Here is a 14,432-nt window from a genome sequence, read left to right on the forward strand (position 1 = left end):
TTTTCTGTGCAAACTGAAGAGACGGAGCAGGCGGTAATGGTGGGTGATGATGAACATATTCATGATGCGGTCAAGTTTCAAATAAGTAACGACCATCCAGTACAGAGTAAGAATATACAACACCAGTGATGAAAAGGAGAACCAGAGTGCGTTATATCTCAATGTCTTTGATTAACTTAGTAGTATATAGTATTAGTCTCCAGGGGCCCAACACCCGTACCAGTACACAAACTTAATGGCTCGTGAGAAAATGAATTTCACAGAAATGGGATTCCAGGTATGACCCAAAGAGATGGATCATCATTTTCCTCCAACGTTCCTTCCCCATAGAGAACGTGTAAAGTCAGATATGAATGGAATGCTTATATTTTTACGGGCATTGTATGTATGACATTAAACACAATCATGTTCTCCATCCCCAGATACTGACCTTAGTTAATGCTTTTTAAGTAAGCCGCCTAAACTCTGGGCTGTTTTTTTAAGCTTACAGGACGTCACGGTGAAGTTAATCACATGCCATTCAATTAGACTTTCATTCTAACGGACAATAAACTTTCTTTGAATGCACGTTATTAATTACGCCCCTAAACTACAGTACTGTATACCTTGTGCTTCGGAAGCATTCTGTGGGGCTTCACCTCTGACCACGTCTCTCAAAACTGTATTTCAGCGCAGCAGGATGTCCAGAGCACAAGCACGCTAATTGACTCAGCCGTAGCAGCTGCGGGTAGTATTATTAACTTAAGTATTTTCATAAAAGGCTTAGTAATAGCCTGCTACCCTCCTCCCCCCCTTGGAATATCTTAATAAGGGTAGACTTGACTTTCAGGCAGCCAAACGCAGTTTTTGTCTGCAGGGTTTTCGTTTGCTTTCAGGTAAAGGGCCGGGAGGCACAACTAATGTTTTCTTTTCCTTCTGCGACTCAACACTTAGGGATCTGTGGCCTTGCGACACCTCATTAACATTAACGCACAGACAGCCGAAAGCGATCTAGCGAGATTAATGCAAACAAAAACAGACAAATAAACTGGATGTTTAAATGCGTTTGACCCCAGCCATCATTATATAATATCTCTGTGATGAAATGTCAAATTTATTTAGATGCATTTTTGTTAGTCATTGCTCATGGAGATGAATTATTAAGGGTTTTTTTTTGTGGGATATCAGCTGCTTGGTCAACTGAGACAGCTCTCTATAAGCGAAGGCTGGTGCATTTCACCATCATTTAACAGTCTATTTCAAGTAATGGCAAAAATGGCAAACATCTATCCTCGTTTGTGTTTGCAGTGTCTATGGTAACGGATTCCCAGATGGCGTTTCCTGCTATAATGTGCAGGAGGGGGGTTAGCTTGTCATTCTAGATCCCAAAACACATTCCAGGCTACCGATGACCAACTCTGGATTGGCTGTACCCTCTGTACAGGCAGGCTGACTTCCTGGATTTTTTAAATAAATATTTATGTTGATATTATACCACAGACCTTTTAAGGCATAAATCAAGTACACTTTGGGCAGACTATTTGCGCCAGTGTCTGTCTGTTCATTTTAAACGTATCAGTCACAGTCAGCAAGAAAATGCACTTTAAGATTCATAAGGTTTTGATAGGACTGATTTGATAATTAAAGGCGACGGATAAATTGCTCTAGTAATTATAGTCCTGCTACAAACCTCTTATTCCTTGTGGGCCTCTGAATACTAATGAGGCAACAATGTCAGAACCATTTTGTTCAGTCCTTCCATTGACCAAACAGCAACCAATTGTTTTCACCTACTGTTGAAATATAGATTACAGATGCATGACATTAATATGCCCAGTTTTTAAAAAACTAAAAAATTTAGTTTTCTGCTTGCAATTTTACAAAGGTTCAATGATATTATGCAGAAAAAATGTCATACTTTTTGCATTTAGTGTGGAATATACTGAAATAATAGAGCAAATCAGCAGTACTTTTATAAGCTTAAACTTTGATTAGGCTATTGGGTGGTATTCTTCAATATTTTGACATCACCCTAACAATAAAATAATAGTAATAATTTTTATATTAACGTGATACAGGTTTCGACATCAGAAGCAAAGGGAACGAATCTGTTACTATTGAGTTTTCAGGACGCACAGTGAGACATTTGTGCGTGGGTGACTGTGTCACAGAGATTCTGTTACGCAAGTAAGCAGTAGTCATTTCTACAGGACCAGACATGCAGAGCGTGAAAGGTGGTGTGCTCCTCATCCATGAAATTTAAGGCTGAGAACCTGACACTGGGTCACTTCATACCTCTGTGGTTGTGTGCTTTTGATAAACCATGTCGCTGTGATTTCACTCTGGAAACCTGTCCCCATGTGTGCTACGAGTGGTTCTCTGTCTCCGTTATTGTCAGAGTGGTGAGCAAGGACTTTCAAAATATTTATAAACTGTACATGTCACATAGGATGTTGCGTTTACAGCACCGGAAGAGACAGTATATAAAACAAAGTCTGCTATGTCCCATCATGATTGGTCTGATAACAAGGAGCCAACCAATGAGCCAATGAGGGAACAGTAGGTTAGTAGGAACAGTAATAGTATTAGTTAAATGTAGGCTGTAGATTTATACCAACAGCAGGAATGAAAATTTTAATTTGACCCCTTGGCCTGTGAAAGAGGCACTAATTGGTTCACTGTGGAGCTTTGCTGTTAACTCTCTTCAGGAAGAAGCAGGAATAGGAGACCTCAGGCACCAACCTTTAGGTCACTTGGGGTGACCCTCTCCCATCTGGAGAGGTGTGTGTGACTGTCTGGTGTCTTTGAGAAAGGGACTGAAAAGTAGAATGTATCCTAATTGGCCATGAAGGGAAGCCCTTAACTGCAATAACAAAATGTTTTTTGGTCCTCTGAACCTAATCTGGTAATTATGCAACAATAATTCCATAGTGATAGACAGCTGAGTTACGTTCCTCGGCTAGTAGCAGTTAGGGCCTGTCTTTCGCTTTGGAAGTTTGAGTTAAAGACTCACCATTGGCCAAGATTGCTGTTATACATTACCGTGAATTATAAAAACATAGGAGCTTGCTCTGAGAAAATTTAAGTAAGTTAAGTAAGAATATAACACTCATTATGGCATTGTCTATATTAATAGCCACTTCTGATAATTAAATTAAAGTGCTTTCGGTTTTTATGAATTTTGGTCTGAGTCTCGACCATAGAAATAACTACATTTCTAGGTATTAACCCATATTTTACAGCACTTGGAGTGCAGTGTGATATTAACTTTCCATCCATTCTCCACCACTTATCCCGGTTCAGGTCATGGGGATATTGAATATTGGTTAATATCTTAAATCTGCAGAGCAGATGCAGTTTCAGATACATTTACTGTTGTATACAAAAAATTCCCCAGACACTGGAGATTTTGCAACCCTGGTGATTTATTGGGGTGATTTATTTTTATTTGACCTGTCTTCTGGTCCCAGAAGCATGCTATTTCCTGAGATGATAGGAAAGATAATACAAAATGCATAAAGTTGCAGTTGTGCAGTGTGTGATTTATGAAGAGAAAATGTGCGTTTATAAGTCATTGAAGCATGTAATTACACTCGATTGAATATTTGACGTATATCTCTATATTTCAGTCTGTACTACTACGGTTTAAAACATAATTAAGAGCTACGCCTACATGAAATACTCCTACCCACAGGAGTGTGACGATACATTAAATGTGGGTAATTGGAAATTGCATAATGAAGAGAAAATTAGGGAATATTACTATTTTGCAAATATGTCATGCAGTTTCAATTGGAGCCTCAAAGCCACTTCAGCATTTCTACATTTTTACAAAACCAGCGAGAATGTCAGTTCCGTATTTCCGGCAAGCGATATCACCCTATAATAAATGATGCGGCAAAATAGCAAATACAGAAAAAGGGAACCATTCATCCATTTTTTAAGCAGCTTATCTAATACATTGTCGCAGTCACTCTGGCTGCTATCCCAGGATACACAGGGGCGTGAGGCAGACTGCAAGCTTGATGCTGCGCCAGTCCAAGCTCAAAGAAATGAGATCCTGTAATCTCAGAGCTGTCGTGTGCTAAACAGAGTGATTATGCTGATACCTTTACCAAAAGTGAATACAGAATAAGGTGGCACCATAGTTAGTACTCTAGACTTACACCTCTAGAGTAGTGTGCATAGTTCCCCAGGTTTCCACGACTTTCTGCTGGGAACTATGAATCTCTCTCCACAGTTGAAAGACAAGCTGTTATGTTAATTGATATCTCTAAATTGCATTCAATTATGATTTTGGCTTCCAGCGATTATAAAAGCAAAATAATCGAGATAAAATGATTATTGTGCCACATTTCATTTTGCAATGATGCTCCGTTTTGTCTTGTGTTATAAATCCAGCACACTGTTTCCAGCCCCATTGTCCAGAGCCTCCGGAAAGCCACTATTAAAAAGAGACATTTTTAAATAAATTTAACAAATGCAATATATTTCCAAAGTCAAGGAGTAATCTAATTAAATAATCGTGATCTCAGTGGTGACTAATAATAATCATGATTATGATTTTTGCTACAGTCAAACAGCTCTATGAGCCCGATGTGAATAAGCGGTAGCAAAATGTGATGATGCATGGAAATAGAGAACCTGTACAATGTCTCTCCCCCAGAGCCTCGTCATTAGTGTCACCCACTGAGAAATAGTCTTCTGGGTCACTATCACAGCAATCATGTCTTGCAAACTTAAGAAAGACATAAGACATTTTTTAGCAAAGATGGGCAGGAGGCACTGGGCATGTGCAGAGCAAAAATAGCTAAAATGTGTGAATTTTAAAGCAGTAAATTTCTTGTGATTCTTGCATTGTTTGGCTAGTAGTTTTAGCAGGTCGTCCTTAAAAACGGGTTGTAATTATCATAACTGGGTATTTCTCACTACTTCCCTTCCTATTGATTCAGTTTTCTGTCACATTCTTGCACTTCTCATCATCAGAGGGTTCGTGTGCGTTTTATGGGACAGGAACCATACTGAGCTCTTAACTATGTTTTTCACAACGTAATTCTGCCTTTCTGCTCCATCAGTCACCGCTTTCTGTGTCCCTTCATCACAATAAGACATGAAACTGCACATCAAACGCCACAGGAGCTCGATCGTGGAGGTCATCTCTCTGTCTCTAATGGCCTCCTTCTCTCTCTCTCTCTCTCTCTCTCTATCCTGCAGGATCCCTCGTTCCCCTTACTACTCCATGATAAGCTCCAGGTTCCCAACAGCACACGCAAGGCCTGGAGCGAGCGGGACGGTCGCTGTGACGTCTGCGCCACCCATCTCAGCCAGCTGAAGCAGGAGGCTGTCCACATGGTCCTCACCCTGGAGCAGAATGATAGATCCCCCGGCTCGCCCCCAGGGCCTGCTGGCCACCGGGGAGCCACGCCCCGTGACTGGACTCACCTCCCAAGCGCTGGCTCTTCCACCTCAGCCCCCGGAGCTGGCCCCGGCCACACCAAACACGGGTCCAAACCGAACAGCTTGGGTGTGGGTAGCAGGGTGGAGAAGAAGAACGGCTCTCCTGATCACGTGACCAAGCCCCACCCGCCCGGCAGCCCGAGCAATGGCAATGGGAACATCGTCAGCTCGGGAGCCACACAGCCATACCTGTATCTGGATGCCAACTGGTCCATGTCCTGTGCCAATGGTGTCACTCTTTACCCATATCAGGTATGTCATCACTGTCATCGTCACACCTTTCGGTTCGTATTATTCAGCACAATTAAACAACATGTGCTTCTCCCCCAAATCCTCAGGATTCTAACACCTCCTAAATTATATAAGCATTTGACTGGAAGGCAGCCAGACCTATTTCACAGCATGTATAAATCCCAGGTTCACCTCTTGCATGGACATGTTGCTGTGTACATTTCACAGCCTGGAACCCCCTACTACAGCTAGCTGTGTATTTCCCTGTAGGATGCCTAGCCCTGTCCTTGAGGGATGGAGCCCTGCTGGTGTTGGAATACATTCCAATTATTATTTGATTAACATCTGAGATGCCGGATGAGTTGACTGGCTACCCATATGCTTACTCTAGTAGAGCTTGGACTGAATGAAGACCAGTAGACCTTCTAGGTGCTGGAAAAACCCTTTTTGGAAGTTTACTAGCTATTAATATGCCAGTGCTACTGTATGTCTCCTTTTTATGGATTGTCCGTATGTGATTTGGGAGCATTTCTCTAGCATTAGTGTTAACTGTATTGAAAATTAATATACAGTACAGCCAAATTTTGGACATCTATGGATATTCAGCATCTCCTTATGCAGGACATGTTCTTTGACAGGCAGGAACATGGGGAACCCTGGACAGGATGTTTATTATTATATTTACTTCTTGAAATGCAAACTGAATGCAAATGGTGGCCTTGTTTCCATCGCTTTGTCTTTCCGTGACTGAGAAGGATGTTAATAGCTTTGCATTTAGACTATGCTTAAGGCAACGGTATTCCATAAAGAAACAATATGTGCGTAAATAGCTCCTCCTATTAGGAAGGCAGATCGAGTCTCCGTAGTCAAATGTGAATAATCAGATATGGCCTTTACCAGTTCAGCTGCATCTACCATCTCTACAGCCTGACCAAGTAATTAGAGTGCAGGGTGTGATAACCCTGGGGAGTGTTAGCCTGTGACTGGAAGGCCCAGGCTACTGAGATGAAGAGGGGCTGGCAAGGCGAATGTGAGCAGGAGAGAACCACAGAGAGGTCAATTAAAAAAAAAATTAACAAGCGATAGACAGTTAAGGGTTTAGCAATACTGCTGTACATGGTTGGGCTGCAGCTCTCCAGACATACTCATTGACTGATAGCCACATGGGATGGTATTCATTGGGAATGAACAATATTAACTGGGGTGATGAAGTCTCAGTGGTGCTCATTCACGGGGTCATGGCGAGTCCTCTGAAGGTGGCCCTGTCAGTCGTGCATATTTTGCAAGCTCAGGAGTGTTTGAATGACAATGACCCATTATGCAAAATTCCAGAGACAGGTGGCAGTAGAGATAATGTGGGTTTAAAGAGAGAAAGACGGGAGAGTGAGGACAGACCTATACTGCCTGCTGGAGTAGAGGCTTCAGTGTCAGATCTTAGCATCTGTTTTTAAAGCCTCACACTATAGCATATGTACCCAAGACTGGTTATTGAACATGTTGCCCTGGAGATGTGTTTTGCAGATGTTGAGGAATTGCTCGGTTGGTATTCATATGAGCCATGCTGCCATTCGTTGAGATTATTTGATGAATCTAGAGATGATTCTCCTGCAGAGCAGCTGGTGAATTAACATATGGCCAAACTTCCTGTATAAGTACATGGAAAAAGTGCAGCATTCCTGTATCATAAAGGTCATATAGCATGTATTAGGAGAAGAGGCCGAATCAGTGATCTTTACCCTTTCGCTGGACAAACTTACACGTGTAAAACCTAAAGGCTTCTGGGCATCTTATTCTGTTAGGCTGAAGAGAGACCTGGTTCCTGTAGCAGCTATTTACATTTGCCATTACACCCCCTTCGACACAACATAACAACTCGTTATTAAATTTCGGTTCAGGGCTACATGCTCTTGCGCCGCCAGTGATTTGACCCATCTGGTGCCCTTGAGAATGTGGGGAAACTAAGTCATGCATTCACAGTGCATCGGGAGACAGTCTCGGAGCTAAAGAGTTTCAGCACATTATGAGCCGATAATCCTGCATGTCATATTTTATTCGCGAACAAAATGAAAAGGAAAATTTTACTTGCAAACTGAAGGCAGGCATACAACATTAAATTTGTACAATTAGTCATCTTATGGGACTTTGATCTGACTGGCCTGTGTTAGCTAGCTAGCTTCCATGGTTAGCATATAAGTTTGCATAATAATATGAAAATAGCAGGAAATGGATAATGAGCTCATATCAGTATGCTTTGGCATAACAGCAAGTTACAAGTATTACTTGCATTTGCTGTGACTTTCATACCACTCCATTTTAGTTTAGGATCATGCAAAAGCTTATTGAATTCTGCCTGATTGGCACAAAACTTTTAAAGCCTGCTGTTTTTTGATGGCCCAAAAGCTATTTGCTAATTTTCTGGCTTTAAGGTGCTTCAACTCTGTTGCCTCAATTCAATTACTTTCAAGCCCTGAAGTCCACCTGAAGTGGCAGCCTCTCCTGCTTCCTAAAATCCGTAAACGAGCAGAGATAGTGGCTTCAGCTGACAGAGCAGTACATAAGGCCATACACACCCTTCCTGCTGAGACACCCCCCTTGGGCCCATCTTGACAGATGCCACTGGTGCTAACCAATGAGAAGCGAGAAGGTGGAGTGAATTCCACTGAATCTCCAACCTTTGCACGTGTTCCCCAACAGTGACTGGCTTCCTTATTAATTGCTTGTCACGTGGGAAAGGGCAGGACAGTATGATGAAATACACAATAAGACTGGAAACCAGAGACCACACAGCCCATCGGTGTGATTTTACAGCAACTTTCCAGGAAAACAATAGGTTTATATTTATGGAGCAGAGTGTCATTATCTTACTGTCAATAATTGTAGCTAAATTCTGTTTTAAACACATGCTTTTCAGATCACTGAATTGAGGTTTCATACTGCATGCAAACCAAATTCTGTATTATCAAAGGATGAGATATTTTTATGTATTTTAATTAATACCAAAGCATAGGAAAATCATGAATTAGGAGGGAGACATTTGCTCATTTGCTTTCATTGCATTTGAAAGCTGAGTTTCTGACAACAATTCTGTATTGCAATAGATGAAATAACAGCAAACAATTTGACTGTTTCATTTTTTTTTTCAAGGAAATTCTGTTTTTCCTTTTACTGAATTTGCAACATAAGCAGGTTTTATGGGTCTGTGGTGTCTAGAAATGAACAATAGGCGAAGGAACAATCCCTTTTTGTTTTCCAAGGAACAGACCGCTGCTTTGTGCTTATGTCTTCTACATGTCTCCTTAAAGCCGTAATAAATCAATAACAGGTCCTGGAATGAGTTCCTTTAAATAGAAACCCACGCGATATTTCCTAGCACGGTGTTTTACTTTAGCATTGGGAGAATTGGTCAGAATCACAAACCGGACCCGGCAGACTTTTCATGTGCGTGCTTCTCATTCATCATTTCTGACGTGCTGCAGAAGTCACACTTTCACTCATTTATCACGATCCAGGGCCGGTAAAATTTCCTTGTAGCATATCAACAGGTGAATTTGACATGTTTGGGATTCATGGGATTCTGGTATGATGCTGTTGGAGCTAACTTGGTGCCATTTTATGGGGATAGAATCCAAGAGGTGTGGAACTACTGAGTTTTTTCTCATCTTGGGTGGGAAAGCGTTCGAAGTCTAGCTGGTGTTCGTAGGAGATCAGGAAATTTACTTGGTGCCGTGCAGCATAAATGCAGAAATGGTCCCGGATGTTTGGAAAATCTTTGGCCGCACCCTGACTGAGCGTCTTCCAGCATCATTTCCCATTATCCTCCAAAGGCTTGTACTCCTATCTTCCTACTTCCCCTACTTCTCTTTTCTTCTCACTCAGTATATGACGCTAGGTCCCTATCTTCTCCTCAGTCGGAACGAGTCCTCTGCGTCTTCTCGGTTTTCCATTGCTGTATACACTCTGGCCCAGTTTTGTTTCCTCTTGTCTTCCAGTGCGCCTAAGGGCATGTTTTGAAGTGCAGGAAGTTCTTTAGAGTTGCGCTGGAGATTCTTCAGGATAATGACAATTACCCCTGGCACTGGACTTTGTTATAAAAACAATTTGGACGCCACACACAGAGTTCGACATCCGCCACTGACCCTGTGCTGGCTCTTGAAACAAAGCGAGACAATTTGTTTCTACACTCGATCCACTCCCGGATGAACAATGTGTGCAAGCTGCCCAGCCGCCTCGCTGACCTGAAAACACTGAGGCAAACAAGAGGCTGAGTCCGCACATGCTGCTTCATAAAACAGGACCTTTGTAGTGAAAGTCTTAATTCTACGTACCATTATAGGCTAGGAAATCCTGTTACCCTGAGCTACGAGTGTGTGGGGCAGGAGGAATAAAAGACTCATTCTGAGGTATATCCAAAGCCTCTCTCACACAGCTTTTCCACAAACCTTGTTAAACTATTAAGACACAAACAAATTCTCATCTCGTGAGAGTTAAAGCACGGTAAAGCAGGGTGTGGAACATGATTGGTCGATGTTCCCAGCTTTAACACACGTCTTCAGAACCTCTTACCTAGCTCTAAGGGCAGCCATCAGTGTAAATCTACTCTAAGAGGTAGCTTGTCATTCTGTGTTGCTCCCTGTATAACCCTAATTTACTAATTTCAGCACTCTTGTTTATGGGACCCCAAGGTACAAGGATGGAAACATCTAGAGAGAGGTGACTGGCAGGGGGAGGGGTCATGAAGCAGCAAGGTGATGTAGTTGGACTGGTCATAGCTTAATTAAGATGGATGAGTGGACCGGTTCAATGCAAACGATGAAGCATGGTTTGTGTAAGGGGCCACAGACTTGCTGAGCAATTATTTTTTAACTCTGGGTGCCTCTTGGGTAACTTAACAGTTATGTTACATGGGGGGGGGGAGGGGGGGGCTTTGTCCAGGAACACCAGGCCGTTCTCTGTCCATCACACTCACATATCTCCTATAAACACTATACATACCCCGAAAAAAAAAGAAAAAAACAAAAGAAAGGATGCGATGGGAACAACTAGAAGAAGGTAATATACATATCGAGTTTAAATGCATGGTCACAGTCTAAGGGCCCAGAAAAGCGGATAATTTAGTAAAGCACATCTGCAGGAATGCTGCCCTACGAAGCCAAAATACAGTAAGTGCAATGACACTAAAACAGAGGAATAGGGTGTTTTGCCTTAATCTTAGCTTGGATTTTGTAGTTACTGTAATGTATCTGTTTTCTTCAAAGTAGAGCAGAGTTGAACTAAGATATTTTATCACAAGCTAAAACAGAGCCAAAAAGGGCTCAGTTTTGATACAGCATGTGCTTACGATGTTCTGGCTTTGCAGGGCAGACTAAATGCCTTGTCTTTTTGGCCATTTACAAATATAATTTTTGAAGCGACGTTCGGTTCTGTGATACGCTGCAATATCCGTTTCATTTCAGTATTGCCGAATTTCGGCTGCTAACCACTGTTTTCATGGTGGCCTCCTTCTTTAAGGATGTTTACGATGCCAGATTGCAGTTCACAACACCCCAGTTGGAGTTTTCAAACCTGAGCATTAAATATTGCATTATTCTTGTTAATAGAAAAAGAGCCCAGATTTATTATACGTCTTAGCAGGTTTATCAATTGGCTATAAATATTTTATGGCTTTAGGTGCCGTATTTTCTGTCTTCGCAGTGCAGAACAGTAAATAAATATGGCATGGAATTGTACGCAGTGGGAGGCTGCTCTGCCATGCTGTTAGTTCATTTGCCTCGTGCGAGTCATTAAAATCTGTATATCCCCACCGTGCAGGGCTAGAGCCCTGCTTTTGCCGCTAGCCAAGTGGACAAACGCTGACAAAATCTGCTAAGAAACAAATCCCTAATTTTGCTACCTTATTACCAAAACATTTGGGAAATTTCTTCATTTAAGAAAAGTATTTAGTCTATGAGAATGTTTTGAATAACACTGGGAATGAGGTTCTTAATGGAAGGACAGTTCATCCTATCGAATTACTTTACGAAATTGAATCATTTAAAATGGATTTTTCTGATGAGGTTTAGTGAATAAACAGAAAACAAGGGAAGATCTTGTTCCTGCCGCAAATAAAAAAAGGGCCGATCAGGTCACTCAGCAATGAAAATGGAAAACAGACCCTGGTTTCTCCTTAACTCACCTCAGGATCTTTGAATTACCTGCCATCTCATGATGCCAGTTAAGTCATGACTTCCAGTCAGATTCGATACCATCTGGCCAGGAGGGCGGCGACACTAAAGGTTCCGGTTAAGATGACTACAAACGGGTGGCACAAGGTACAGTCAGGGCTTTCTGCAGTTTGGGCCTGAGAGAGTGATGCAGAATTCTGTGCCAGGGGCAGAAGCCCAGTCCCCCCCCCACCTCATTCCTGCAGAACAGATGGCGAAGGAGCCTGAGGTTCCCTAGCGATCCAACTGGCATTGGTGCGGCGGAACGCATTTACTCTGTCATGATCACTGAGGCCAGTTATTTTCCAGTCCCAGAAAGGCGCTAGGTGTGCAGTGGTATTTTTACTTTATTATTATTATTATTATTATTATTATTATTATCATCCCACATATTTAAAATGCAGTGGAAGTGCATGCAAGAATTCGGCTGCCATTGCTTAGCAATGCTGGAAATGCTAAACTACAATTCTGCACAAAATTAAGAGACCATAGAACAATATTTTGTTTTTTCACCCATTACTCAATTTATGGGTGTGCGTCTGTGAGTTAGGGTATCAACAGACATGCAAATATCAAAGCAGCTTTTGAAGAGTGAGTGTGTTTTTCCTCAGCTGAGATGTGCCCAGAGACAGGGACACTGAAGTTCTTCCCCAATGAACGTGTAGTTGGACTTTCCCCCAGTGTCCTGCATCTACCAGCAGACTTTGCCTCTGTATGTAGAGCTTGGCTATTATTAGGTCAACTCTGGAAACCCAGATTATCTCAAGGGGAGGAGATTACCTTATTGTGATTGTGTTCCGTGGGTCTTCATGGGATGGTCTTCAGTTTGACCGGTCTGTCTGCTGAGAAATAACATGCATCGGAAGATAATTTTGGTTTGCTATTTTTGTATATGCTATCTGGATTAATGTGTGTCAGTTACAGAACATTATAAACAAATTAATAGTGATCCTCCTCTTAGTCACTTCTGAGAGGCTAAACAGTGTTTCATGTTTTTCTTGCGATCTCTTTGTTTCATTTATAAGCAATGATCATTTTAAAGTACTTTCTGGAACCAAAAACCCAAACATAGATACATAACCCAAAGATACAATGGTTTTTGCATATCTTGCCAGCAGACAGCATCCCCGATCATGCCCTGTTACTGTAAGATGACTCTAGTGAAAGTGCTGTCTGTCTATTTTCCGTAGTCCCCTACGAGATCCGTTTCCTTATTCGGGCAAAACAGAGACAAAGGGCAGCCTTCTGTCTATTTATGGCTTGGGGCAGCAGTAAGTGTTGAAGTTATTTCCAAAGCCTAAGTGTGTTTTAAACCAATCTTGTATGACATTGTATTTATTTGCCAAGGTCATGTGTATGTCTCATATATACAGTCAGGTTTATAGGAGAATTTCATGTTTGGCATCTTGTTTAACTTTTTGAGTATTTGATCTGGGATGTGAAGTGATGTGCTAAGGTTTACGCCGCATTGTATGGATATCTAGTGCTGCTTCTGTTGTATGATCCTGCAGTTTATCTTTCATGATTCGGGGATTATGAACATGGATGACTATGCAGACAACATTATGGCAACATTGTGCTAAGTCAATGCTAAATATTATTTCTTGAACAGATCTCCCAGGTGGTGTCAGAAGGCGGCCGCGAAGGTCTAACAGAAGTTGCTCTGAACCGCTACAACGCCGACCGGCCATCCCCTTACAATTTCCCCACCCCTCAGACGCCCCCGGTCACCTCGGCGCCCTCCAGTGGCACGTCGGCAGCCGCTTCTTTCTTTGCAAGGTAAGGACTTCTGCTTTCTTTTTGTGCATGTGGTCGCCTCGTCGGTGGTCTACGTTCAAGAGGCTGTCCGTTTGGAATTGGTCGTTTCTCTCTTAGATGACTCAGTCCACCGGAGATAGTTCCCACACACTCCCCAAATGAGCCTGATTCCGATTCATCCCCAGCTTCCACCGTCTGTGCTTTCTGCACCATTGGGTATGGGCGCTGAGATGCCTGCTGGGACGGGCAGAGGAGGATAGAGGGTCTGCATGGTTAACGTTGTGTGACGAGTATCTGCACTCAGCATGGCTTCATTGGTTTATTTTACCCTGGGAATGAAGAGCTGAACTCTCAGACTCAGACATTTATAAAATGTTCAGCCTTTGGCTTTGCGCATGCTTCTTGATCGGGGGAAGTGTTGCCTTGCACATGGCCAGATTTACAAAGCCAACAGTGTTTACAAGTAGAGCAGCTTCTTCATGACTTGCCCAAAATGCAAACAGCTATTAATTGTATTTAAAAGTTATGATTTATTCGAGTCATTATTTAAATACATTGCCCAACTACCACCATCCTAGGGCTGAGAAAAATCGATTACCCACAAACCCCTTTTGCTCTCCATAATCCCTTTACTTGGCTGTAGTTACCCACAGGCAAACCCAGAAGCAAGTGGCTATATATTACCAGGACTTATCTGCTCTGGGCTTTGAAGGGAATGAACTGGAGAGGCAGGAGATTAATCACCAGTGGAAGAATCCCAATCCACCATGATGCAAAAAAGCAATGGGCTCTAAATATGATTATAAA

The 14,432-nt window shown here is 42.2% G+C and overlaps 1 protein-coding gene and 1 long non-coding RNA gene across 5 annotated transcripts in view; one reads left to right on the forward strand and one right to left on the reverse strand.

Moving 5' to 3' along the window:
* Positions 1-14,432, forward strand: part of kif26ba (kinesin family member 26Ba) — a 93,245-nt gene that overhangs the window by 31,620 nt on the left and 47,193 nt on the right. For all 4 annotated transcript variants that reach the window (XM_048974537.1, XM_048974538.1, XM_048974540.1 and 1 more), the window contains exons 3-4: positions 5,194-5,688; positions 13,480-13,646. In XM_048974537.1, coding sequence (XP_048830494.1) covers positions 5,194-5,688; positions 13,480-13,646 — 662 coding nt within the window. The remainder of the gene's footprint in view (positions 1-5,193; positions 5,689-13,479; positions 13,647-14,432) is intronic.
* Positions 12,332-14,432, reverse strand: part of LOC125707428 (uncharacterized) — a 39,903-nt gene continuing 37,802 nt past the window's right edge. The window contains exons 3-4 of the long non-coding RNA XR_007382283.1: positions 13,599-13,862; positions 12,332-12,709 (exon numbers count right to left, since the gene is read on the reverse strand). This is a non-coding gene — a long non-coding RNA (uncharacterized LOC125707428). The remainder of the gene's footprint in view (positions 12,710-13,598; positions 13,863-14,432) is intronic.

The sequence above is a fragment of the Brienomyrus brachyistius genome, chromosome 14 (assembly GCF_023856365.1).
Source record: "Brienomyrus brachyistius isolate T26 chromosome 14, BBRACH_0.4, whole genome shotgun sequence".
Taxonomy (NCBI): Eukaryota; Metazoa; Chordata; class Actinopteri; order Osteoglossiformes; family Mormyridae; genus Brienomyrus; species Brienomyrus brachyistius.